Raw genomic sequence first — 27,180 nt, 5'->3', positions numbered from 1 at the left:
TGTAAGATGTCATTGTGTAAGAAAGTCCAGAAGCCGCTGACAAAGGTATATAATAGACCATTCTGCTCTTTTGCACACAGACCTACACGGTGCCCAGACCACCATGACAGATTCTTCCAGTTAAGACTCAACTCTGCAGCATTTGCTGCTCAGATATCAGCATTTTTTTTTCTTACAAAGTGTTCTTTTATTTATTTATTTATTTTTTATAATTCAGAGTAGCAAAATATGGTACATATTCCAATCAAGCGATCTGTTTCCCTGCACATTGGGCTATAAAGTCATAGTTGATAATCTTGCTAGACTCGTATACTTAATCTTGTTTTACAATATCTACCATTCTATCACAAGCAATAGTATAAGTAACATTTACGTCATAAAATATAAACTAAAACATTTCTACATAACATATAGGTCTTCTTGCTTCTTATTAGTTATATTCCTAATGGTCTCCTGGAAAGCCGTCCGCGTCACATATACATCCGGATAGGCCTAAGTAGAAAGGAGATTGTGTCTTAAGTCCCGGCACCTCATACCTTCTGACCACATCTGGGCGTACTGGCCCAAATAAAATAATATAAGCCGCTGAAACCTTACCAACACGAGGCGTGGAATTGGGATAGTGAATGAAAAAGGTATAATATACGAAGGAGGAGGTTCATTTTAATAGCATGGATCCTTCCCACCCATCATAGTAGAGTCATTCCATCTTACTAGCTCAGATGACTGTTTCTGTATCATAAGGGGTTGGTTACATTTGTATGAGGTTGATAAAGATGGGGTGAGGCTGATGCCCAGGTAGGGGATATAATGGGTCTGATGTTGAAAACCCAAATTTTAATTAATACGTTTTATTAGGGAGATCTAGGAGTTTAGGTAACTTATCGGTATTAAACTTAAGACCCATCAGAATTGCCCATTTCTCATGAAGCGCCATTAAGTTAGGTAAAGACGTTACCGGCTGAGTTATTGTAAGAAATCATCTGTGAATAGACTTGGCTTATACTCTGTACCCCCCCCCCCCCCCAACCTTTATCCCCTCAATGTTAAGATTTTGTTGAATAGCTATTGCAAGAGGTTCGATGGCTAGTGCAAATAATGCTGGTGAAAGAGGGCAGCCTTGTCGAGTACCTCGTCTGATCCGAATAGGAGTTTCCTTATTAGTAGGAAGTTTTAAGAGAGTAGAAGGAATTGAATCCTGGGATCTAAGGGCTTGTATAAAGAGACCCCCAAACGCCATTTGTTTCAAAATATAAAACCGATATTCCCAGGACAACGAATCAAAGGCTTTCTCAATATCAAGCGCTAGAAGTGTTAGAGGAGGCCGAGTCTTTTTGGAATGATCAATAATATTTACAACTTTAGGGCTTATTCAGACGACCCTATATTGGCCGGGCATTCACGCCGGCTGATATACGGTGTCTCTCTGCAGGGGGAGGAGGCTGGAAGAGCCGGGAGCAGTCCTCTGAGCTCCCGCTCCCTCTCTGCCTCCTCTCCACCCCCTCTGCACTATGGGATGGGATGGCACTGGTTTTCTGTGTTTAGCAATACCCCCATTGTAGCCCCAATCTGCTTACAGGACACATAATAGGCCTATAATGCAGGGAACACCCGTTGGCTTTCAGGGCACAACTGAATAAATTCCAGGCAACACTGCTCACTTGTGCAGAAAAAAAATGAACTCCCTAAAAATAATCCCTTCCCCTTTACCCTGCTTTTTGGCATTCCTTAAGTCTTAGACAAAAGTAATAATGCAAACTGTGTGGTATGTCTCAAAATGGGTAATTACGGTGGCCTGGTTGGGATGGGCACATGAGCCAATAAAACCAGCTATCCCCCCTCCTCCAATGCTTGCTGCAAACCTGAACCTTTTTGGGGGGGTATTTTTTGACCTCAGTGGTGGGATGGGATGTAAAAAGTTGCGTTGTGAGCCTTTGCCCCCCCCCCCCCCCCCCCCTCCTCAGACTCATAAGCTTACTGAGGTGCGGCGATCTAGCATACAAGGTTCTCAACAAGCTGCTCCTGGAACTGCATGAAGGCGGGCGGTTCTGGGGCTTCTTGTAAATTACGCATTACAGGTAGCGGTGTGAATAATGCCGGGCTCACACGGCCGGATGTGGAATCTGCTTGCGGGGCCTGCAGCGGATCCTGGCTATGAGCTCGTCTGTGGCCCTGCGTACGGCCACGTACTGTACTGCGCATAACTGTGTACTCAGGTGGTCATGCGCAGTACACCTTTTTTTTGTGTGTGCGCGCTATGGCCGTGGGTATACCCGCAGCCCGTACACAATGTAATTGCGTATTGGCTGCGGGTATATGCATGACCATAGAGCACAATGGGCTCTATGTTGCAGATATCCACAGTAACAGGGCCCCTAGTCACTGATCCTTGTTCTCTGCTACCTTTGGTAGCCAGGAGCAAGGAGATTTTAAATTTCCTGGGCCGTCCCCAGCATCTGTGCATGTATCCACCATTTTGCTGGTAGGCGCAGAAGTCGGGGAAGATCCATAAAGTATGATCGTGTCGAGGGACAAATGCGGCGGCCTGCGGTAAGAAGTTTCACTGATTGCATTGGTGAACTGTTTTTTAACTTCCACATGATAACTACGACCGTGTAACTTGGGACCACAGACTGCTGCCCCTGATGACAGCTCCAGGCTCTCAGCTACCTCCAATAGCCGGGAGTCATTACTCTCCCAGACCCTGCTCACCACGGTCACTGCTCCAGGCTCTCAGCTACCTCCAATAGCCAGGAGTCATTACTCTCCCAGACCCTGCTCACCGCGGTCACGGCTCCAGGCTCTCAGCTATCTCCAATAGCCAGGAGTCATTACTCTCCCAGACCCTGCTCACCGCGGTCACTGCTCCAGGCTCTTGCCTACCTTTGGTAGCAAGGAGATGTTAAATTTCCCAAGCCCTTCCCAGCTTCTGTGCTTGTATCCGCCCTTTTGCTGATGGGCACATGTGCAGTAGCCACGGAAAGCTCTGTCCATAAAGATCCCATTGGAGGATATCATCAGATGCCTTAGGTAAGAAGTTTCATCTCCGCTCACCGATTGGATATGTAAGGGGAGATGAAACTTAAACGGTTTAAAAATGTATGCGATTGCCATGATCTGACCGAGGGACTAGGGACGGCACACTGCGGCCCCCGAGGACGGCTCCAGGCTCTCACACTCCCAGACACGGGGCTTTATTCTACAGGGCCAGCGAGTTTTTACGGCTATGTGGAATAAAGCCCAGACCCCCAGGATGTGAAACATACGAGTGCTCACTAAAGGGTTAATGCTGTTTGGAACTGAGCGACAGACGAAAAGCAAACAAAGTTTTTGCATTTAGGAATAAAGATTATCGCACGTTTTTGTTCGTTTTTTGCATCCTAATCGTCCTGTGTAAATGGCTGTTAAGTAATTCTCACTCTGTTGGGTCCCATGCTTAAACATGGGACAGCCGCCGCGCCGCTGTTTTGATTGATTACTTGGGTGCCTATTGGCCCATGTAAAAATACCCTAAAGGCGGCCATATACCCTTCAGAGTTTAGTCACCTGAAAAACTTAGCTGCTACTGGCAGAGATGGACAATTCTAAAATGTATATGGGGGCCGCGCAACTGTTCTTACAGATGAATGTGGGGGAAAGAATCAAGAACGGTGAATTCCAACGTTCGATCCCTTTGTTCCCCGAGAGGTGAGCTGTCCGGCGGACTCCCTAAACGCAGAAATGTTCAACTGAGCCAAAGCTGGTGGAAACAGTTATCTGATGAACGAGCGTTCGTTAGTGCGTGTGAGGTTGAAATCAGATATCAATATGGGAAAACAGAAAAACGTTTTTATGTCCTTATGGGCTTATTCTGACGTGTGTATATTGGTCGGGTTTTCACGCCCGGCCGATATACGCTGTCCCTCCCTGCAGGGGGAGGAGGCGGACCTGGAGCTAGTGACTGAGCTTCCGACTGTCACCAGTAGTTGCATTGGGAGAGGATGGGACTTAGCTCCACCCTGCCCCTCCCATTGCAAACAATGGAGAGGGTTCGGGAGCTCAATGCACTGCTCCCGGCCCGCCTCCTCCCCCTGCAGAGAGGGACAGCGTATATCGGCCGGGGGTGAAAACCTGGCCGATATACGTCGGAATAAGCCCTAAGCCTCAAGTTTTGTTCCTTCCTGATGGCATCCAGTCCTAAAGTAACGGAGTCTTCCATGACAGTAATACATTGAACTCTTGGCCGGTGGATACATACCTACTAGCAGAATTCCCCCGTTTTTCGCGGGTCAATTTCGTATAACTTTGTTGTGTGCGGGTAAAAACCTAGTTTGCTACAGATCTGAAGCCAACATGTCCAATTAAGTAAACCGTTTTCGAGAAGTGGGGTTGTTCCAAGTCCACACCAGCAATTCTCAGGGTCTGCTCTTGTCAATTGGTCATCGTGGATTAGAGGCATCCGAGGAATAAAGCCTTCGCCATTCGGAGAACAGCCAGTCAGCATTGCAGCCTCAATCACACAGTCGGGTTCCATTGCAAAAGTTACTAGGCATCTAAATTCCCCAACAGTATTCGGGTGGTTTCACATCGGCGTCAGACCCTTCAGCCCGCAGTTCTATCGCAGATCCAGCTGCAACTGGAACAGAAAGCATTGCATGCAGCCCTTTCTGTCCCAAAACCAGGCAGCTGGGTGGAAAGCGGGCTATAAGGGGGTCCGTTTGGCGCTGTTCGATTCCTTCCAGAGACAGAACCATTCAGCCGCGGGGATTCCCCTTACCTGCTCCCCGGGAGCAGGAAAGTGGAATCCCCAGCACAAATGTTATTTTACGCTTTCCTCTAAATAGCGAGCGGTGTCCACAGGAGCGTGTATGAAGACTTGTCCTGGTGTCACTCTAAAACATTGAGCGTTGATAGAATTCACTGCATTGTTCCTGGGAGGCAACATTGCCCTGAGCAATGGCAGGAAGGGTGGTTATGTGCAGAAATGTGACGTCTCGCCAGTGGTGGTTCCAATTTTTTGTGAAGATGTCCAGAACGGTAAGTCCTAGAGAGCGCCTGATTTACCTAACTGCCAAATCTAGTGCAGACTGGTCCGGGTGTGACACCACCCTGCTTACGGAAAATGAAAGGGACCTGGAACACCTTATCCAACGAGTGCAAAAGGAAAGCGAACGCATGGGACTGTACCTCAACAGCAAGAAAACGGAAGTCCTGACCGCGGTGGGCAACGGGACAGAGAACATAAAAATTAACGACAAAGAACTCGAGTCGGTCCAAGATTTCATCTGACTTGGATCCAAAATCGATTCCGACAGGCAGTCTGGACCTGAGATCAAGAATCGGATCACACTTGGTAGGAATGCAATGCAAGGAATGGAAAAGATCTGGGAAAGCAAGGATATTAGCATTGCAACTAGTGATGAGCGAGTAGTGCCTTATGCGAGTACCTGGGCGCTCGTCTCTAAAGATTCGGCTGCTGGCGGGGAGTGGCGCAGGAAAGCGGGAAGGGGGGGAATCTCTCTCTCACTCTATCCCCCCCACTCCTCCCTGCTCACTCCCACAACTCACCGTTCTCCCCCGCCAGCACCCGAATCTTTAGAGACGAGCGGGCAGGTACTCGCATAAGGCACTACTCGCTCGAGTAGTTTGCCTTAGTGAGTACTCTCGCTCATCTCTAATTGCAACAAAAGCCAGACTGGTCAGTGTAATCGTCTTTCCCATAACGACGGATGGTTGCGGAAGCTGGATGCTCAGAAAACCCGAAGAAAAATTGATGCATTGGTACTGGAGGAGAATACTACGGATACTTTGGACCGCCATGACAACGAACAAGGTAGTGTTAGATCGCATCAAACCTAAAATATAACCAGAGGGCAAAATCATCAAACAGCGGCTCTTTTTGGCCAAGTGATTCACGCTAACTCACTGGAAACAGGACTGATGCTCGGCAAGGTGAGTGGGAAGAGAAGCTCAGGACGACAGAGAACAAGATGGCTGGATACAATCAAGGCCACCAACATGTCAATCGCAGAACTGAAAGAAGCCGTGAAAGACAGGAACGTGGAGAACATCGATCCATGGAGTGACCGAGGGTCGGATGCGGCTGAACGGGTACTCAGGCATCAGGTGCCGTCGTGTGGCGTTTCCGTTTTTTGTGAATGTTGCAAACTGTAGAGAGCTGGAGCTCGGTGTAAAATCTCCGTAGCGCCTGGTTTATCTACGTGGCACTTTGGTCAGATTAGTTCCGTCGTTTGGCCGCACAAAGAGCAGAAATAGAAATTACTTTTTATATACACTCATTTTCAAAATCACCCCCCGACGTGTTCATGTTCAGCGCCCGCGGGATTCGGCACTGAGGGACCTTCTACACGGCCCGATAGATTGTTGAGGTTCCGGCATGCAGTGAGAATCTAAACCACAATCGTGCCGTGTAAGCGCTCCTGTGGAACGACGAACGAGAATTCATTCGCTTCTCATTGATTATTCAGTTCCTGCATGCAGAAAACCGAATGGCGTATCATTCCGTGTAAACAGGCAGTCGGTATGAGCAACTGCCTGTTTACTGTGCATGGAGGCGGGCGGCCGGAACGATCCCCGATCCCCTCCACCGGCACTGACTAGCGATGATCGTTCTTGTGTAAAAGCACATGGATGATTATCGCTGGGACGACCTGTGGGGCATCTCCATCCTAAGGTAGGGCCATGGCAGATCCGCGTTCTAGGGGCATCGGGGGCGGCACGCTGTAAGGGCATGTTCACACGGCCAAATGTGTGTCAGAAAACCCAACGCCGATTTCTTTCATTGGTAGCCGGCGTCAGTAATAAATGCAGATTCCTGATGGGGATTTGCATTCCCGCTCCCGACGGATCCACGGGCGGACTAGCTGCATTCAGTTGCGCCAATCTGCGTGCAGAAAACCCGATACGGACTCCATATGAAGAAGTGACATCATTTTTTCCCATGGCCCCAACCTGTGATCCCTGCCCTGAAGACTTTGGCGCGGATTCCAATTCCAACCAGCGGCACGTGGAACTGGTGGTCTCCGTGGTAACGCGCCATATGATCAGGGTCTTTATGGAGGAATCTCTGGCGGAGGCTCCGGCAGACCAGCGTATTCACAAATACGTACGTTTCAGAGAATGAGGGTGACTTGTGCGCGTCCGTGTACGGTACTGTAGGATTTTGCGCACGCAGGGCCTGTTCATATGCGCCCCCGCCCTGATTTGATAAGGTGATTTAGGCTAATGAGGCCCAGATGTGTTTTCACGCTTCCTCTTGCGCCCCTCGCTGGCTCGTGGGTTATCGCTGCGCTCGTTCGGTCGTTCTCATCACTCATACAGCGAATGTGAAAGACAGGACGATTCTGAACGATTTCTCGTTTGAGCGCGCCAATGATGGATCTGCCTGCCTAAACCGCCTGCGTGACAGCGGACGAGCAGCGGTGACAGTCCCTCCATCACACTATACACTGTCTATCCCTTGTACTTAGAGGGGCAGGTTACATGGCGCTGACCATGCTGGCACTGTATACAGGGACGCTCTGATACCCTCTTGGGTCGTCCTGGCCTCACAGACGTGTAATATACTGGATATAGAGTGCATTGCCACATGGAGGTCAGCGACTGCTGTAGCGGGGAGCGCGCATGCGCAATCTTGCATCCTCCTCCTCAGTGCACCGGGGCGGGGTCTACGCGGGAGCGCGCAGTGACGTCACACCTAGCAACCGTCGGCACCGCCCTGCGCGTCCTAGAGACGGACATCCCCGAGCGGTCCGGTCCCGGGAGAAGGTGAGAGCCGGGGGAGGTGTGCGGGCGGCGGGGGAGGCGGTACTGGATGCCGCTTGTCCTCCACCTATACCGTACCGTGTGTATACAGTACACCGCTGTCATACGTACCCTGTTATATACTGTCCTCTGCATACACTTGTATGTATATAGTACAGTATGTTGTATATGTAGTATTGTACATAGACTGCACTGTATGTTGTATATACTACATGGTGCTGTACATATACTGTATATATATGTATATACTCTCATTGTCTCCCCTGGTAGGGCTTATTATCAGGGAAACCATGTATCTTTAACCCCTTAAAAAGGACGCAATGATTTTGGGGGGATTTTCATCTCCACTTTTCATAACTCTTCCTTTTCTGGCGGCGCGGCCGTATGAGGTTTGTGTTTTACGTAGCGAGCTGTAGATGTTATTAGTATCATCTTTGGGTACATATAATGTGTTGCATCATTTTTTTCCGACGGCGGGGAGAAGGAAACCCCTCAATTCTGCTATTACTTTGTGGTATTCTCATTTTCTATAAATGACATGATCCGTTTTTTCTGCGGGTCGGTACGATTACAATCCCAAAATGATATATTTCTTAGGTTTTTCCATGTTTGCACATTAAAATGTTTTGCGTCACTCGGTGATCTCTCCGTTCTCGGCGTCTCGCATCTCTCCGGCATTTAGCAGAACAGATTTCCTTCTTTTTGTCTCGTATCTTTTAGGTCTAGAAGATGTTGGACTTCTTGCAGGATTCTGGACGGAGCGGCTTTCAGACCCTCCCAAAACTCACAGAAGACGGTAATTACACTAATTAGGGACAGAATATTAGAAGTAGAACTCCTCCGTAACGGAGAACTAATAGCATAATGTTGGGTTATTCCCATTCTGATCGGTTATATCCGTGCGCTGCAGCAGCATTGTGGGCAGGCAGCGATTGCTATTTATGCAATATCCTAGTATACTATTAAGCATCTGTAGCCGTGTGCTTCCCTCGCAGCGCTGGTCATTCTCTCCCTCCGTGTAGTTACCAGCGTGTGGCGTTTACAAGGTGTGGGTTGTGGATACCGGCCTTTGTTCAGCTGACGCACGGCAAGCAGCCTGGGGTGATTCTAGGTCACCAAACAAAGTCATTTATACAGGGATTAAGTCTAAAGCCCCGTTTACACGGCGCGGTTATCACGCAAAACACTTGTTAGATCAAGCGGTTCGCACCATAATTGTGCGGTGTGAAAACAGGCAATGAAAGAACGATCAGCGATAAATCTGCCCGCTCCGCCTCCATTCGGTGAGTAAATCACTTTAGCCGGGGGTGTCCAAACTTTTTGTGTCTCTGGGCCACATTGGCAGAAGACTTGTTTTGGGATGCACATTAACCCCTTAATGACATGGCCTATTTTGGCGTTGAGGACCAAACGATTTTCGGTAGATTTTCATCTCCATTTTTCAAAAGCCATGACTTTTTTTATTTTTCTGTCGATGCGGCCGTATAAGGGCTTGTTTTTTGCGTGGCAAACTGTAGTTTTTATTGGTACCATTTTTGGGTACATAGACTACATTGTAAAACTTTTATTATTTTTTTTATGATCGTAGGGAGAGAAAACGCATCAATTCTGCCATAGATTTTTTTAAAGCGGTAATCATGCAGCATGGTACGATTACAACGATACCACAATTCTTATATTTTTTTAGGTTTTTCCACTTTTCTGCAATAAAAACCCTTTTTTTGGAAATCTTTTTTTTTTTTTCTAAATTGCTGCATTCAAAGTCCTGTAACTTTTTTATTTTGCCATGGACGGAGCTCTGTGAGGACTTATTTTTTGCAAGATGAGCTGTAGTTTTTATTGTTACAATTTTGGGGTACATACGTTTTTTTTTAATCACTTATTGCGTTTTTTGAGAGGCAAAATGCTAAAAATTAGCATTTTGCCACAGTTTTTTAACGTTTTTTTTTTTTTTTTGCTGTGCCGGATAAAAAGCGTGTTCAATTTATTGTAGATGTCTGTACGGAGACAACAATACCAAATATGTGCAAATAGAAAGAAAAGTCCTCAGCGCTCAACCAAGCAAAGGAATTAGTGAAGTGGAGAAATAAGTTATATGACTTACTTCACGGAGGCGCCTATGCGTAGGCGCCTCCTGATCTGGGATGGCGTGTCAAAAGATCAGTGGACACCGAGGGTGATGATAAGTTCCACGGTTTAATAATCACAGTAAAATACAACGCGTTTTGGCCAAGGGGCCTTTTTCAAGTATATATAATACATAAAAGCATTCATATATATATAAAGTTTTAAAAATGAATGCTTTTATGTATTATATATACTTGAAAAAGGCCCCTTGGCCGAAACGCATAGGCGCCTCCGTGAAGTAAGTCATTTAACTTATTTCTCCACTTCACTAATTCCTTTGTTTGGTTGAGCGCTGAGGACTTTTCTTTCTATTTGCATTTATTTCTCCTCTCTCATTCCATATGATCGGAGCCTCCTTCAGCCGCTCTCTCATACATGTATGAGATCCTCCAAGCACCTACGAACATCTGCCTTCTCCTGAAACAGAAACCCTTCATCAACCTCATCTTCGAATATCCTTCAAGTGAGCGCTATCCATCACCTCTAAATACCAAATATGTGGGATTCTTTTATTTTTCTATGTTAATATGAGAAAAAGCATAAAAAAAGTATTTTTTTTTACATTTTTATTTTTTGTACATTATTTAGATTTTTTTTTTTACAACATTTTTGTCCCTCTGGGGGACTTACACTGTAGCACCGATGATCGCTACGATAAGGCATTGCAGGACTTCTGTCGTGCAATGCCTTATCGCTTCTACGGCGATCACAGGCTCTGGCAATACAGGACACCGGTATCTGACGTCCTGTTGCCATAGCAAGCAGCCGGGCTCTCTGCGATAACATCGCGAGAGCCAGCTTAAGTCACATAGGGAGCACGCTCCCTCTGTGAACCCTTTCCCTGCCGCGATCTACTTAGTTCGCAGCAAGGAAGGAGTTAACAGCAGAGATGCACCCCCGCTGTTGCAGCGGGAGGCCGGCTATCAGTGACATATCGTCCTCCCAACAACCCCCCCATCGTCCTCCCAACAACCCCCCCATCGTCCTCCCAACAACCCCCCCATCGTCCTCCCAACAACCCCCCCATCGTCCTCCCAACAACCCCCCCATCGTCCTCCCAACAACCCCCCCATCGTCCTCCCAACAACCCCCCCATCGTCCTCCCAACAACCCCCCCATCGTCCTCCCAACAACCCCCCCATCGTCCTCCCAACAACCCCCCCATCGTCCTCCCAACAACCCCCCCATCGTCCTCCCAACAACCCCCCCATCGTCCTCCCAACAACCCCCCCATCGTCCTCCCAACAACCCCCCCATCGTCCTCCCAACAACCCCCCCATCGTCCTCCCAACAACCCCCCCATCGTCCTCCCAACAACCCCCCCATCGTCCTCCCAACAACCCCCCCCATCGTCCTCCCAACAACCCCCCCCATCGTCCTCCCAACAACCCCCCCCATCGTCCTCCCAACAACCCCCCCCCATCGTCCTCCCAACAACCCCCCCCATCGTCCTCCCAACAACCCCCCCCATCGTCCTCCCAACAACCCCCCCCATCGTCCTCCCAACAACCCCCCCCATCGTCCTCCCAACAACCCCCCCCATCGTCCTCCCAACAACCCCCCCCATCGTCCTCCCAACAACCCCCCCCATCGTCCTCCCAACAACCCCCCCCATCGTCCTCCCAACAACCCCCCCATCGTCCTCCCAACAACCCCCCCATCGTCCTCCCAACAACCCCCCCATCGTCCTCCCAACAACCCCCCCATCGTCCTCCCAACAACCCCCCCATCGTCCTCCCAACAACCCCCCCATCGTCCTCCCAACAACCCCCCCATCGTCCTCCCAACAACCCCCCCATCGTCCTCCCAACAACCCCCCCATCGTCCTCCACACCTGTTTTCAAACCAGAAACAGAATTTTTTTTTGATCTGTTGACCAGTGTTATCAGCTGAATCGGTAATGCAGTCTCTATAACTCGGCACACAGTTTCAATAATTGCCAATGCTGACGCTAGACTTAGCAACACTTTTCAGCGCTTGAGGGCTCAAGCCACAGTCTCTTAACTTCTCAGCAGGCCGCGTGTAGCTCCGAGGACTCACAAGACAGTTCTCTATCAATCTCTATGGTGGACTTTCACTCTCTCTCAGCAACACAGCAGGCCACAACTGGAACTCTCAGCTCTGATCAGGAGGCTCCAGAGCTTCTCTCACAGCTCTCAGACACTCATGTTCCACCCAACCTCTTCCTTAGCTGACCTCCAGGGCTTCTCTCACAGCTCACCACTCATGTTCCACCCAACCTCTTCCGCAGCTGACCTCCAGGGCTTCTCAGCTCACACACTCATGTTCCACCCAACCTCTTCCGCAGCTGACCTTCAGGGCTTCTCTCACAGCTCACCACTCATGTTCCACCCAACCTCTTCCGCAGCTGACCTCCAGGGCTTCTCAGCTCACACACTCATGTTCCACCCAACCTCTTCCGCAGCTGACCTCCAGGGCTTCTCTCACAGCCCACCACTCAGGACACAACCAACCTTGCTTCGACCTCTCATACTTGCTGCTTGCGCACTCCACTACCTTTGCTAATACATTCCACTTGCATGCCTCACCCTACGTTCCTGCCAAACATAGGCACAGGACAGGGAATAAGTTGCTGATTGGTGGGGGTCCAACTATCCCCAGAATGAGGGTCGGAAGTATCCAGCAACGAAGGCAGAAGCAGTCGCACATATGCACACCTTCGTTCCATTCATTTTGATGGGTCCACCAAATATAGCAGAGCGCTTAAAGTCAGTTATCTTTGACGGTACCATTAAAATGAATGAAGAGGCAGTGTGCATGTGAGACCACCTCTGCCTTCATTATGTGACTCTCCATACCCTCATTCACAAGATTGTTGAGGTCCTGGCAGTCGGAACCCCACCGATCAGCAAATTATCCCCTACCCTGTGATTGGGTTTCATTGGACAACCCCTCTAACCTCTTAATGGGGCTTTATTCTGATGAATGCACCTTTTTACGGCTGTTTTATCTGTCCTATAATACACTGCAATTCTTCAGTATTGCAGTCTATTATATGGTTATATGAGGCTCAGCCATTAAAAAATGCCATTTGTCTTGAAAAAAACAAGCCCTCATACAGCTGTTTCGACTGAGAAATTAAAAAGTAATGGCACTAAGAATACAGAGCTCCATGGCATCTCTATTCATATGAGGCATTTGGGGGCATTGTCCTCAAGATTACTAGGGGTCCCAGCAGTCACACTCTCAGCAATTGGACATTTAGCCTCCGATATTGTGGATTGGAGATTAATGTCTTTGGTGGTAAAACCCCAATAGGTCAGACCCTGAAGGCGTTTTCCCACTGAATACATTTATTGCCTATTTGCAAAATAGGTGAAAAATGTACAATCGGGGGACCCCCAGGGATCACATGGTTGCCTCTGAGTCCCCACAGTGAAGCCGAACCTGATGATACACACTTTGCTGGTCTTTATACCCATGTGTCATACTCTGGCCCCTCAGGCCATGCGCTAGATATAACACAGTATATTAGTTTTGTCCAGAGTATTCCTTTACACCTGGGGCTTCCCTTTTTAAGCAGCGTCCCCTCCAGATCTTCCATCTGACCCCAGGACTCTTGTCCCTTTTCTGCATCTTCTGATCATTAGCCATGTCTTCTGACCATTAATGAGCCTCCAACGCGTTTCACTAGGAGCATTGTTCCTCAGGCGGGCCTATTGGGTTACCTGGTAATACATCTGCTGCTCATATGTGACAGACAGAATAGAGGGAAACGTAATATCCTCTAATTTAGTCCATTAGCTGCAACATGATGACCTTGCATTCTTTGTATTCGCTGCTGTCTCTGTCAACGTTCAGTAGTAAAACCAGGTTATCCTAACATGGAACATTTTTTGACAAAATTTGATGGTAAATAATATGGCCGTCATTACAGCTGGTTTAGGGGTCAGCACCCAGCTTTGCAAGACCCCTGAATAACAAACCTGCCTTGCTATGCGGTGAAGTGTACTGTTAAGGGACAAAGGCAATGTTGCTTTAATGGTGTCTAGGAGAACTTTATTGCAACCTCTGTGGGTGCGTCATAGGGTGGTTTGAAAAACTGTATAAAAAATGGTGGAGATGACGAGCGCTGATGAATGAGATCGGCTCTCCACTACCTGGTTTTTACATGGACTGATTTAGACTCTGTGGGGGATGAAAAAAAGTTCATATGAACATTCGTCCCCCATAAAGTTTTGTCATTGTTAACAGCACATCCCCCAATTACACGGAGGGGTGTGCCACTGACAATGCTGATTTTAGGTGCTGTGATCACCTTGTTTGCTGGATGATCGATCAGTGGTAGATTCATACGGCCCAATGAGCAGGCAAACAAACTGTCCTAGGAAGGTTCTTGCCTGATCATTGGGCGTTATAAAAGTGAATTAACCCTTTCATGATCAAGGGCCATTGGCATTCTGCAGTTCTAGTAGACCCCACATTAAAAAAAATCATAGGATTTGTATATTTCAGATGTCCTACCTATTTGAGGGCTTGTTTTTTTGTAGGACAAGTGGCATTTTTCAATGGTACAATAATTTATTGGAAGGCTTTAACATTTTTTAAATAAGAATTGTACCATAATGGGGAACATATGACTTCTTAATAGCTTTTTATTCACATTTTTTGGAGGTGAAATAATTAAACAAAAAACTAACTGTTATTTTTTTGCCCGATGAAGTTAATTATGTGGGTTTGTTGATAATAATAATTAATAATAAACTGGAACATTATGGATGTAGTAATCCTCTTTTAGATTTTACTTTTATTTTTTAATATTTTAGATGCGATGACTTAGGAAAGGGTTATTTTTGCTTTTAATATTTAATTTTACAAAAATAAATTTTTTTTATCTTTCTTTTAATTTTTTTTTTCCACAAGGGACTTGAACTTACAATCATCTGATCACGAATACAGTATAATGCAATACTATGGTATTGCGTTCTTCTGTATTTTAACACCCTGCCTATTAAAGACCTGTCACAGTCAATTCTTTAATAGACAAATAATCATGGCAGCCCAGGGAACTTTAAGAAGCCCCCAGGCGGCCATGATACCCAGACGACATTTAAATCTCGATCAGGACATTTAAATGCCACGGTCAGAACGGTCAGCGGCATTTAAAGGGTTAACAGGTGCGATCAGAGTTTAGAGGTGGCTCCATATGCAGCATGGGCTGTGGACGAACACGTCCTAACTGGACTGGGTATGTGCAGTTAGGACATGTATAGCGGCTCTGACTGGTACAGCAGGTCAATCCTATTCGTTTGACTGAGAATGAGCTGCTCTCAGGCCATGTGACCGATGAAGGTGATGTCACTATATATTATTTTTTTGTTCTTATTGTGCCATGCAACTGAGTGATGGAATTATCCTCCATAGCGCCACCCATTGGAATGTTAGCTACGCCTTAAGTCAATTTCCAACAACATTGCCCCTATAGCTCTGTTAGCACAGTGGAGTACTACAGGTATATTCTTGTGTTCCAAATTCAAAAGGGTTAAATTTGAGCTGCTCGCAGAATGATTTAGTGGCCACACAGAACTTGTGTCATCTGGTTATGCTGCAGCCACTCATTGGCTAAAGTGGTCAGGGACTTCCTATGACATCATCAGCAACAACAAATACCGGGGACCATGGCGAGGCCGCAGTGCTGGATCTCATCTGCAGAGGAGGGGTAGGTCCTGCTACTTTTGTTACTTTAACCCAGTTAGAGCTAGAGGGCCATGTTGTCCGGTAAGTGGACAACTCCTTCAACTGCTCTTTAATATATAATATTTATGACTATATTTCAATGTGGTTTTTGCAGATGTTTGTGCCATTTGGACTTCCGTCTCTGAGTTCATTGAGCAGCAAATGAGTCTGCAGAAGGTAATGGGACAATTCTTATTACATTATTACTATTATCATACATTATTAAAGTTGCTTGTAGTTTCTTCTGTCAGCACCACAAGTGTAGGACAATGGGTATTTATTGACCCTTTCATTACTGTAGACCATCAGTGATGCTGGCTTTAACACTCTGCTGTAACCTAGACTATAAATGACTGGCAATAACCCCTTCACTAATCTAGACCACCAATGATGCTGGCTTTAACCCCTTCACTAATCCAGACCACCAGTGATGCTGTCATTAAGCCCTTCACTAATCTAGACCACCAATGATGCTGTCATTAAGCCATTCACTAATCTATATCACCGATGATGCTGGCTTTAACCCCTTCACTAATCTAGACCATCAATGATGCTGGCATTAACTGCTTCACTAATCTAGACCACAAATGATGCTGGCATTAACCCCTTTACTAATCTAGATCACAAATGATGCTGGCATTAAGTCTTTCTCTAATCTAGACCATCAATAATGCAAGCATTGACTCCTTCACTAATCTAGACCATTAATGATGCTGATATTAAGCCCTTCACTAATCTAGAGCACCTGCGATATTCACATGAACCCCTTCACTAAGCTATTTAAATGATAAGCCATCAATGTTATAGTACTGGGAAATCCATTTAAAAAGGGTCTTCCAACCCATTTTTTAAAAGTTCTCCCCATGTAACATTTTTGACCCCTAAAAAATACATAAATACCTTTTTTCAAAGTTTTCTTGCTTCTCAGACCCAATTATGGCTCTCCTAGCACACACCCATTTGTTTAGGTGCAATGCTTTCATCTAGCATCAATTTCCGGTCACCAAACCTAGTGAGCATTGCCCCCAATTCAGAGGAAACACTTGTCCCGCCTAGCACTTCTACAGAGCATGACCGCGTATTCCCGGCTCCAGTTTTAATGACGCTTTGTACGCTGAGTGAGCCAGAGGAGAGCCTGGGACGATCACTGAATGGGACGTCACCGAAACTATAGAAAATGCAGTTGACCCGCGTCACGTAACCTGCGCTGAAACCCAGAGAATGCGCCTTTTCCAAAACGCAAGCATATTTTGACCCTTATTAGAGTCCCCTTTATAGTCTGAGGACATTCGCTTAGGTATTTAGCATGATTTTGTCATCATCCTTCAATCCCCTGCTTACTAACATAGCAAGTGTGAGCGACTGTACAACACTGTGGCGTATGTTGGCGCTATATTGTATAGTCGACCGGAAAGAAAATGCTATCAATCAGTAGGGGACAGACAGAAGGATAACTGCAGGATCCGCCTACTTGGGGTTGATTTGTAGTCTGTAACCACAAAAACACATCATGTTGCAGAAGAGCTGATAAGGGAGATGGAATAAATCCTCCACAGTGCCACCTATTGGAAGGCAGCATTCCTTCAAGCCAAAGTCAGACTCTTTATACAAGCCTTGTTACAATGACCTGGAATTAAAAGCAAAGCCAGACTCCATGTACATACAGCTGTTTCAGGGTTTTTGCCCTTCATCAGTGTTCAGTAGGAGTCTGGCTTTGCTAGTGAGAGGCCTGGGACAGGGGTCAGAAACGCTATCTTTTCTCCTTAGGCCTCCTTCCCACGAACGGATTTCCGCCGCGTAATTCGCGGCGAAAATCCGCTGCGTTGCACGCAGCTATTAGGTTCTATTGAACCTAATAGCTCCATGCTCACGATGCGTAATTCCACCGCGGAATTACGCACCGCGATTTCTCCCGTCCTCACCCGCAGCATGCTCTATTTTCTGCGGGTGAGGACGGGCTGTACGCACTGACGGCTTCCATTGCAGTCAATGGAAGCCGTCCATTCACGCTATCTCCCGCTGTAACCAGCGGGAGATAGCGTGAAAAAACGCTTTCCCGCCCACCGCCGAGCGTCATATGACGCCAAATGACGCGGTCCGGCCGCGTCACGTGACACGGCTGGTGACGCGAGAGCGGTGGGCGGTGACGAGCGGTGACGAGCGGTGACGCGGCGGTGGTGGGCGGGGAAGCGATTTCACGCTATCTCCCGCAGGTAAGTATAGGGGCTCTGGGGGGCGCCGTGACGGGCTTCACAGCGGAATATTACGCTGCGGAGCCCGTCACGCTCGTGGGAAGGAGGCCTTAGGGAGAGAAACTATATATGGTGAGTGAGGAGACTCAAATGGCCATGCACACTTCTCTGAGTAATATGCAAATAAGGGAGATGAAACAGCTGTATGTACATGGAGTCTGGCTTTGCTTTTAATTCCTGGTCATTGTTACAAGGCTTGTATAAAAAGTCTGACTTTGGCTTGAAGGAATGCTGCCTTTCACTAGGTGGCACTGTGGAGGATTTATTCCATCTCCCTTATTTGCATATTACCCAGAGGAGCGTGCATGGCCATTTGAGTCTCCTCACTCACCGTATATAGTTCCCCTCCCTAAGGCCTTAGTCAGACGGGCGTTTTTAGCCGCGATTTGTGCATGCGCATGCGTCCGGCGATTTTATAAAACCATTGCTTTGCAATGGTATCGGACACATGAGCGCTTTTTATGCGCTCGTCCGATAAATTATAGAACAGAAATCGCAGATTGCACCTATCTGCGATCTGCGATTCCTGTTCTCTTCTCTATATGCGCTCAATGGGGCCGGCGGCGGCAGCAGCGCCGACCCCATTGAGAACATATAGAAGAGAAATCATTCTTCTCTGCCACAGCTGTAACAGCTGTGACAGAGAAGAACGATGTTTGCCCATTGAATTCAATGGAGTCAGCAATACAGCCGCTCCATTGAAAGCAATGGGCTGCCGGCGTGCACGGGGTGAATTGTCGGGAAGGGGTTAAATATATAAGCCCTTCCCTGCAATTCATCCTAAAATGTGTTAAAATAAAAAAAAATTGTATACTCACCTTTCCGCTGCAGCCAGAGTCCAGCCGTGGCCGCTGTCAGTTCTCCTGAACTGCTTCTCGGCACTATTTAGCAGGCGAGGCTTTAAAATCCCCGCCTGCTGAATGATCTGCCTCTGATTGGTCACAGCCCTGACCAATCAGAGGCAGGTTTCACTCACACACCCATTCATGAATTCATGAATGGGTGAGTGACTGCTGCCTCTCAGCACTGAGCCAATCAGGGGCAGGTCTGACTCACATCCATTCATGAATTCATGAATGGGTGTGAGTGAGACATGCCTCTGATTGGCTCAGCGCTGAGCCAATCAGGGGGCAGGTCTGACTCACACCCCCTTCACACCCACTGCAGGACGGCCGCGCGGAGCTCCGGCTGCCGGGAGAAGGTGAGTATATATATATTTTTTATTTTTACACATTTTAGGATGAATTGCAGGGAAGGGCTTATATATTTAAGCCCTTCCCGACAATTCATCCCGGGCTCGCCCGCAGCGCATTGTTTTAAATGGAGCCGGCTCTATTGCCGTCTCCATTGAATGCAATGCGCTGGACAGCTCCGGCCCGTTTCTAATGAAACGCGGCTAGGAGCAGATTTTCGGGCGATTTGCGGGCGACTTGCGCGCACCGGTCACGCGATTTGCGGATGCGCATCCGTCATACGATCCGCAAATCGCGTGAAAAAACGCCCGTGTGACTAAGGCCTCAGGAGAAAAGATAGCGTTTCTGACCACAGAAGAGCTGTAAACACAGAATGTTAGCAAGTTTTTTAAGGGACCTTTCAGCCAGGATGGAATTATCCGCAGGACAAAACGGAGAAGCGGATTTTGTCAATTTGTGCGGACTTTGTTGTGTTTTTAACTGTGGAATTTGTTCTATGGAAATTTGTGTTTTTTTTTTTTTTTGCAGACTTTAATTGGGGAATTCCATCTCCTGTATGTTAGAAATTCGCAATAACAATTGCGCAAGTCGTCCTGCTATTGTGGAAAGTAATCTTGAAATTTTAAAGTAAAGATGCGCAGACTTTAACAGATGCGGAATTCAAGCCCCATAGAGCTAACATTGTGTCCGTTCGGACTAATTCTGTCCTGTGAAAGGTCCCTAATAAGGAGGGTGATCCGGTGTGGATGATTTTTTTTAAAACATGGGTTCAAGTGTGTTAAAACACTAGAAGTAGTCGGGCTTGGCTATTTGTTGCACGGAAATCCAGTGCTGCAGCTCTCATGGTCCTTCTTGTTTATGATTGGCTGCCACCTGACTGCTGCAGCCAATTAGAGGCCACAGCAATCACATGCCGTTCTCCTGGCATCACCACTAAGATGCTGGGAGCCATGATGCCAGGAGAATGGCATATGGCCGCTCCGATCTCTGATTGGGTGTAGCGGTGAGATGATAGCCGTTTGTTAGCAATGGCCGGCAGGACTGCGGGAGCCGCAGCGCTGGATCGCCAGTGGAACAAATGGGTGAGTACGACTGCTTTTCTATTTTGAAACCATCTCACCCATTTTTAAAAAAATAGTCCCACACCCAGACAACACTGTTAAAACAATTTGCAAAGCAGTTTAGTTGCACTGGAGCGACAGGGGGCAGCGTGATGGTGAGTCAATATGTAATAACTGTAGTCCTCCTAGTACACCGGGTGAAGGGGTTGCACATAGTGGCACCCTACAGTAATGGGGTACAGCACAGATGTTGCATCGGAGCACCAAACTATCTGCTCTGGCTAGTTCTGTTCTTGTACTTAGCCGGCTGACCTGAGGAATCCCGCAGGGACCCTGGAGCTCAGGTGATGCAGTTATTACATCCGTGTCATATTAATAGAGCGGACACAAAAGTATGCTTATTGTCCTTCCTGTCTTAGGGGGTGCAGATTCCAGGACTGGGAACATTTACTCTCTCAAGACAGAAATTAGATGTCGGCAACAACAAGTTCATCATCTTACAACGTCCAGTCTTCCTTCTGTCAGAAAAACTGGCTCAAGTTCATGGGTTGAAGTTTAACAAAGTATTCACAACGGGTGAGTAACTTTAGATTTAGGAAAAGATCATATAGTTATGTTAAATCCTATGATTACATCTGATCACTATACTGCATACATACTGTATACATACATAGGTTGTGCACATATATAACATTACTTATCCTGTACTGATCCTTAGTTACATCCAGTATTATACTCCAGAGCTGCACTCACTATTCTGCTGGTGCAGTCACTGTGTACATACATTACTTATCCTGTACTGATCCTGAGTTACATCCTGTATTATACTCCAGAGCTGCACTCACTATTCTGCTGGTGGAGTCACTGTGTACATACATTAGTTATCCTGTAGTGATCCTGAGTTACATCCAGTATTATACTCTGGAGCTGCACTCACTATTCTGCTGGTGGAGTCACTGTGTACACACGTTACTTATCCTGTACTGATCCTGAGTTACATCCTGTATTATACTCCAGAGCTGCACTCACTATTCTGCTGGTGGAGTCACTGTGTACACACGTTACTTATCCTGTACTGATCCTGAGTTACATCCTGCATTATACTCCAGAGCTGCACTCACTATTCTGCTGGTGGAGTCACTGTGTACATTATTACTTATCTTGTACTGATCCGGAGTTACATCCTGTATTATACTCCAGAGCTGCACTCCCTATTCTGCTGGTGGAGTCACTGTGTACATACATTACTGATCCGGAGTTACATCCTGTATTATACTCCAGAGCTGCACTCCCTATTCTGCTGGTGGAGTCACTGTGTACATATATTACTTATCCTGAGTGACATTATGTATTATACCTCAGAGCTCATTAGGTGAACATTTGTGTCTGTTATTGGCCCCTCCAGAAGACCTTTAAGGGCCCTTTTAAATAGAAGGATTACTGTTAAAAAAATTGTTGGATTACGCAATTGTGAAGGATAATCGGTGTAATAATTGGCCTATCAATCGTCGTTTATTTTATGCAGCCATAAGGATAATTTCCGCTCGTCTACAGCTCGTGTGACCGGTGATCGCTCGATTGTTCGCATTCACTGTTACAGTAAATATTAACGACCAAACGATGTAGCAAACAAAATGAGAAAGGGTCATCAGTGGGTATAAAGTGGCTGCACGAGCGAACCCCATCATTGTTGGCGTCTGCTAACCATTTCTCGCTCCGTGTAAAAGCAGCCCAGTAATTTGCGTCTGTTTCGTGTGTTCCTTCTACGTCTCCTCTTATTCTTTACGCCATATACAACTACCTGATGTGCCGCCGCTCCTCTGGTTTCAGGTGAGATCCCGGTCGTCCCTCTTAACTTCATCGCCCTGTCCTTCGCCGGCCCCTACAGCAGAGACACTATTGAGGCTTGTGTCAGGGAGACCCTCATCGCTTACTCACGGTCCATCGCTTCCAAACAAAATGTGGAGTTCACCTTTAAGGGCATCGGAAGTCTTCTCATCCGGGACCTGAAGGTCAAGATGAAGTTTTATAAGGAGTTTGTGAATAATATGGACGGAACTGGAGCTCTAATGAAATCCCTCTGTAATGTAAGTAGCGGTTTAGGTAGATGCCTGCGTAGATGACATGCTGCGCAAAACGCAAAATAAGAAAAATGTGTTAAAACCTTTTTTCCTTAGAAGATTTCCTAGAAAAACCATATAAGAAGCGCGATATCAGTCTGAGAATCTCGGAGTGATACCTTGCTGATAAATATGCAATTCTCAATGCCAGCGCATTTTGCAAGAAAAACTCTTCCCAGTACAAGCGGTTTTCACGTGCGCATTTTGATCACATGAAAATTCATTTGTATATGACTGTGGTGCAAATTTGTTGTAGTCCTATAGAAATAATGGGAGGGGTCGCTCTAAAAAAAATAGCGCACGCTGAGATTTTTCTATCTCGCACCATAACTACAGGAGAAAAAAACGTCTATGTAAGGCCGCCTGCAGACGGCCGGGTCGGATCCCGCTGCGAGAATTCTCACATCGGGACCCGACCCGAGTCCCTGCAGAGAGCAGCGCAGCGCTCACCTGCTCCCGCGGCCCCGGATCTTCCATGGGCCGGGCCCCGGATCTTCCATGGGCCGAGCCCCGCACAGAAATAGAGCATGCCGCGGTTTCTTTTCTGCACGTGATTTCGCGCAGAGAAATCGCGGCCGTCCGCATAGGATTGCGTATTGTAATGCAATCCAATGGAGGCGTGTACGGGCGGAAATTCTGCGGGGAATCCCGCCGCTGAATTTCCGCCAGTGTGCAGGAGGCCTTACTACACATTGGTAAAGTATTTCCTTACAAGCCGCGCCTGTGTAAATTCAGCCTAATGGCGTCACATCACAACTGAACATCTAGAATTAGACCTAGTGATCGTGTTAATTAATCATTACGTGATCCTGCAGTTCTGTTGACATCATGTATACTGACCCTCATCAGCCCTTGTGGCTCAATGTAACACAACAGCAACTGTATCCATCTCAGAAGCCGTCCTTGCACTCAGATGTACTGTGCTTGCACTGATTTAGACAGAAGAGTCGGTAAAAGTGACAACAGGAAGTGCAGCCAAGTTGGTCGTCATTTTATAATTGGCTTCTCTGTAAGTTGCCTCTTTGTTTTGCACTGAAGTTCACTTTTGATGGCATTTATGTGGAATGGATGTGTCTAGCTTTGCTAAACGCAAGTCTCTCCACCCAAAAGTCCCCCTACAGTCAGCCTCCCTTCCTGGAACTGTGAAGTCTCCCAATAATGACATATAGTGTCAAGCGACTCTTTACTAATGAGCAAAGTCAAGTCAACACACCCATAAATGGGCCACACAGGAAAGCTCTTCTCCAAACTCAGGCTTTAGTAGACCAATGAAAATTTCAGGGTGTGTTAGATTACAATGTTTTCCAGCTGAAACTAAATGGTCATCAAGTAATTCGAGAACCCATTGAATGTCATAATGTGCTTCTTCATTAGAGGCCAGGGACAGCTGATTCTGTCATATCCTCGGGAGAAGACGTTATGCTGCGCCCTCGATCCTCCAGCGCTCTTCTGTTCCCTAGGTAATTTGGAAAGACTGGAGAAGTTGTCTTCTAAGATATCTTGTCATCTGTCCGGTTCTTCAGACTTCTCTATGGGGTGCTCATGGTATTTTTGATTACCTCCATCCATCTTATCGCTGGTCATTCTCCTCCACTTTTTCCTTCAACTCTTCCGAGACTTGTCTTTTCATAATATGTCCAGAATAACATAAAGCTTCAGTCTGGACATCGTGATTTCAAGCGCCTCAGATAAAAGATCCAACTCTTCACCTTCTTGAAAGTCTTCACCAACACTCTGAGCTTAACCATCTTGTCCAACAAACTTATCATAACCTGTCCATGATAAGATGACTCTTCGGTCTAGTCATGTGAAGAACATCTAGCGTAAGTGTTTTCCTTGCTGGTCTCAAAGGCATCCGTACATTTTCTTTCCCACTTTCCTGTCATTTCTGATTTTTGTGGATTGTTTTAAATGTATTTTTAGGAGTTGCTACATTTATAGAGGCCATCTTCATCAGCTGATCACTGAAGGCCTGGCATCAGATATTGCGGCTGGACATGACCTGGCCATTGTAGGGATCATATAGTTTTTCATTTGAAGGGAGCCTGTCGGGATGTTTATGCCTACTGAATGTCTCACAGCATTTACAGAGACATGAAAAGTGATCCAATTCTCATAAAACTCCACCCAGTGCCTCCCCCTTTGGCTTTGATTGGCGGGCAGCCTTAGGTAATTAGCATTTTTGTAATAGACTACCTTTTCTCTGCAATCAAAGGTTTGAACAGGAAGAAAGGTATGTGACAACATGTCTGACATGTTCGTAAATGCCCTGCTGTAAGGCTTTAAAGCCCCTCTTACAGTTTACCCTGAACAAAGCTCATTCTACAGGAAACAGACATTACAGTTTTGGACGAACTGAACTAATTCTAATTCAAACGGTTGTAGCTCCATTCTGTTAGTACTACTGACATGATTTAGGTTTCATTATAAAGCTAAGACACAACTGGAGTTACAGCTATTTGAAGTGGGGATGGGAATTCTAAATTTACAGCTGTCATGTCTGAATTCAGAGGGGGGCAGTGGAGGAGGAGTAGGCAGCAGATAACAATCTGTGACTCTTCTGTCTGTCCCATGGAAGGGGTCACATGGATTTTTCTTCATGTTATCACTCTTGCTTATCAATCGGCGAACATATTTGCTCTCTGATTGTTACACGAGGGGGTCTTTTTTTTTTTCCAGAAAAGAAGTGAGAAGATGAACATTTGTTCATCTAATCACTTCTGTGCTGTTTAACTCCACAGATGCCACAGTCAATGTTAACTGCGACATCTAAAGATTTTTACAGAAAAATAGATTTAAAAAAAATTTTTTTTTTTGTTTTTTTTTTAAAACCTACTCATAATTAATATTACCACATCCGTATCAACCATTACTATAAAATATTAGATTATTTGTCTAGCACAGTAAATTTCGTAAAATGAAACTAAAAAGGAAAATGCTAAAATAGTTTTTTTTCTGTTCATTTCGCTTTCCCAAAATAGGAAAAAAAAGTAAAAAGTCTTGTATTCCACAAAATAGTACTAATAAAAACTATAAGTCATCCTGCAAAATCAATCCCTCATACATGACCTGTAGAATAGGGGTAAAATATTGTTTATACAACATGGGGAATGCCATAAAAAGAAATCCCCAAAACAATGCGGGAAATAGCTTTGTTTCCATTTCTCCCACAAAAAAAAAAAAAGTTATTCAATACATGATATAGTTCCTATAAAAACTAGAACTTGTCCTACAACATGCAAGGTGTCACACAGCTACAATGGCCAAAAAATAAAAAAGTTATGACTGCTGGAAGACAAAAGGGGAAATGATTTACTGGTTCTTAAGACTAAAATTAGTCAAAGCGACTGCGTTCTGCGCCAAATATTTTTATAAAAGACATAAACTCAAATTTTTACAATAAAAAAATTGGATTTTTGGGAGGATTTTTAAATTTTAATGTGACTTTTAGGGGGTTAATAGGCATATTTTTCCTTACAGACTCCCTTTATGAACGGACTGAGTGCCGCTAAGAGAGACACTCTAATTCTCTTGATGAGCTTTATCAGCTGTCACTGGAGGTCTGGTGTCAGAAACTGACCGCCATAGGGAAAATGTAATTTTACATGCCGCCATTTAAATGAATGGTTGAGTGTGGCGTGTATGCATGGGTCACATTTGACCAAGACAGATGATGATGCACACCTACTTTTTGTGCTCCAACCCATGGGGGAGGTCTGAGGAGGATACTCGCCTCTATGATGCCCATGCATTCTTGATAAGGCAAACTCTTCAAGACAGCAGCATGCATTCTCTGAGAGCCATAGACATAGCTAGTTGTAGCCTCCTCCATCCCGTCTCCTCACCTGTTCACCTATGCTGTTTTGCATTAGAATTGACATGAAAGGAGCGGACAAATCAACAAGTATGGAGACGATTCCAGAGGAAACCGGAGGGGTAGGGAGCGCAGAGGAGTCAAAGTGTAACCAACAAGCAGACAGGGAAGAAGAGCAAGACAAGGAGGAGTCAGTGCCCAGCAGAAGAGGTAAGAGATGAGTAAAAACGTGACTTGTCTAGTGACATGAAAGCAGGGCTGTGTCAGCACCCGGTAAGGTTGGTCAGATGCCACGGTTCACTGCTGCTCAAGCCGTACAAAACTTCATTTCTCTCCCTGCACTACATAGCATTACTGCATGCACACCCGGCCCGACTCCTCTTCCTGTCTTCGGTGTAGTGGCCCGAAATGTGCATATCTGGCCCCTCCATAATTATCTTAATTGTCATGTCTTCAGTGTGGATGCTCTGTGCAAATTGTCTTGTCACTAGTTATGTGTATTGCACAGCTGCAGCATGGAAGAGGTTAATGTCTATGAATGTCTGGGATATGTCTGGAAATGTAACCGTTTCCATGTATCCAATGATGTCACGTGAGTATGAAGGATCTATGTGATTGTAAGGTGGAAATGTGAGCTCTTGTTCTTGCGCTGGGTCCTGTCTGTGTTCACTAGTCTGGTGGAGTGACGTTTGGAGTGCGAGTGCCAGCCACATGGGGGTACCCTCAACCCTCATGCGGTGAAGAATGGATGCTGAGGAGAGGCACTCTGGAAGTCCAGGACCCCTACCCTACAGAGAGTGGAGAGAAGTAGAGACAGAGTCCACCATGCAGTGTTCAAAGCCTTCAGTAATGAGTGAGTGTTCAGTGGAGTGTTCTTGTCCTCCTCCGGAGTGTGTGTGTCCAGTAGGGGAGTCATACAGGTAACTTGGACTGTAGGCCCGGTTTCATCCTGTGTTTTCCTCTCTGACCTCCTCAATTGTTTTTCCTGCACTGGCGTGTGAATTTATCTATAGGCTGTAATCCCATGTCAATGTATCTTCTATCAGTAAAGTTCTGGTTGCTGACCGTTAACCGCAACTTAGTGTTTTCAAGTTATTCCGTGTGTGTGGACTCTTATTATTTCATGTTGGATACACCGCTGAGTAAGGAACG

General features: G+C 46.3%; 1 protein-coding gene across 2 annotated transcripts in view; it reads left to right on the top strand.

The window, feature by feature from the left end:
- Positions 1 to 7,715: 7,715 nt before the first annotated feature.
- Positions 7,716 to 27,180, top strand: part of CCDC81 (coiled-coil domain containing 81) — a 39,050-nt gene continuing 19,585 nt past the window's right edge. Inside the window, exons 1-7 of one of the 2 annotated variants that reach the window (XM_066587205.1) lie at positions 7,716 to 7,767; positions 8,485 to 8,560; positions 15,704 to 15,765; positions 20,514 to 20,670; positions 21,925 to 22,181; positions 23,589 to 23,674; positions 26,087 to 26,238. In XM_066587205.1, the coding sequence (XP_066443302.1) occupies positions 8,494 to 8,560; positions 15,704 to 15,765; positions 20,514 to 20,670; positions 21,925 to 22,181; positions 23,589 to 23,674; positions 26,087 to 26,238 (781 nt within the window). In that variant the 5' untranslated portion in view covers positions 7,716 to 7,767; positions 8,485 to 8,493. Of the gene's footprint in view, positions 7,768 to 8,082; positions 8,154 to 8,484; positions 8,561 to 15,703; positions 15,766 to 20,513; positions 20,671 to 21,924; positions 22,182 to 23,588; positions 23,675 to 26,086; positions 26,239 to 27,180 lie in introns of those variants that run through there. The other variant, XM_066587213.1, reaches the window with a different exon arrangement.

This window comes from Eleutherodactylus coqui, chromosome 1, assembly GCF_035609145.1.
Source record: "Eleutherodactylus coqui strain aEleCoq1 chromosome 1, aEleCoq1.hap1, whole genome shotgun sequence".
Lineage (NCBI taxonomy): Eukaryota > Metazoa > Chordata > Amphibia > Anura > Eleutherodactylidae > Eleutherodactylus > Eleutherodactylus coqui.
This window is presented reverse-complemented; position numbering and strand designations above follow the sequence as displayed.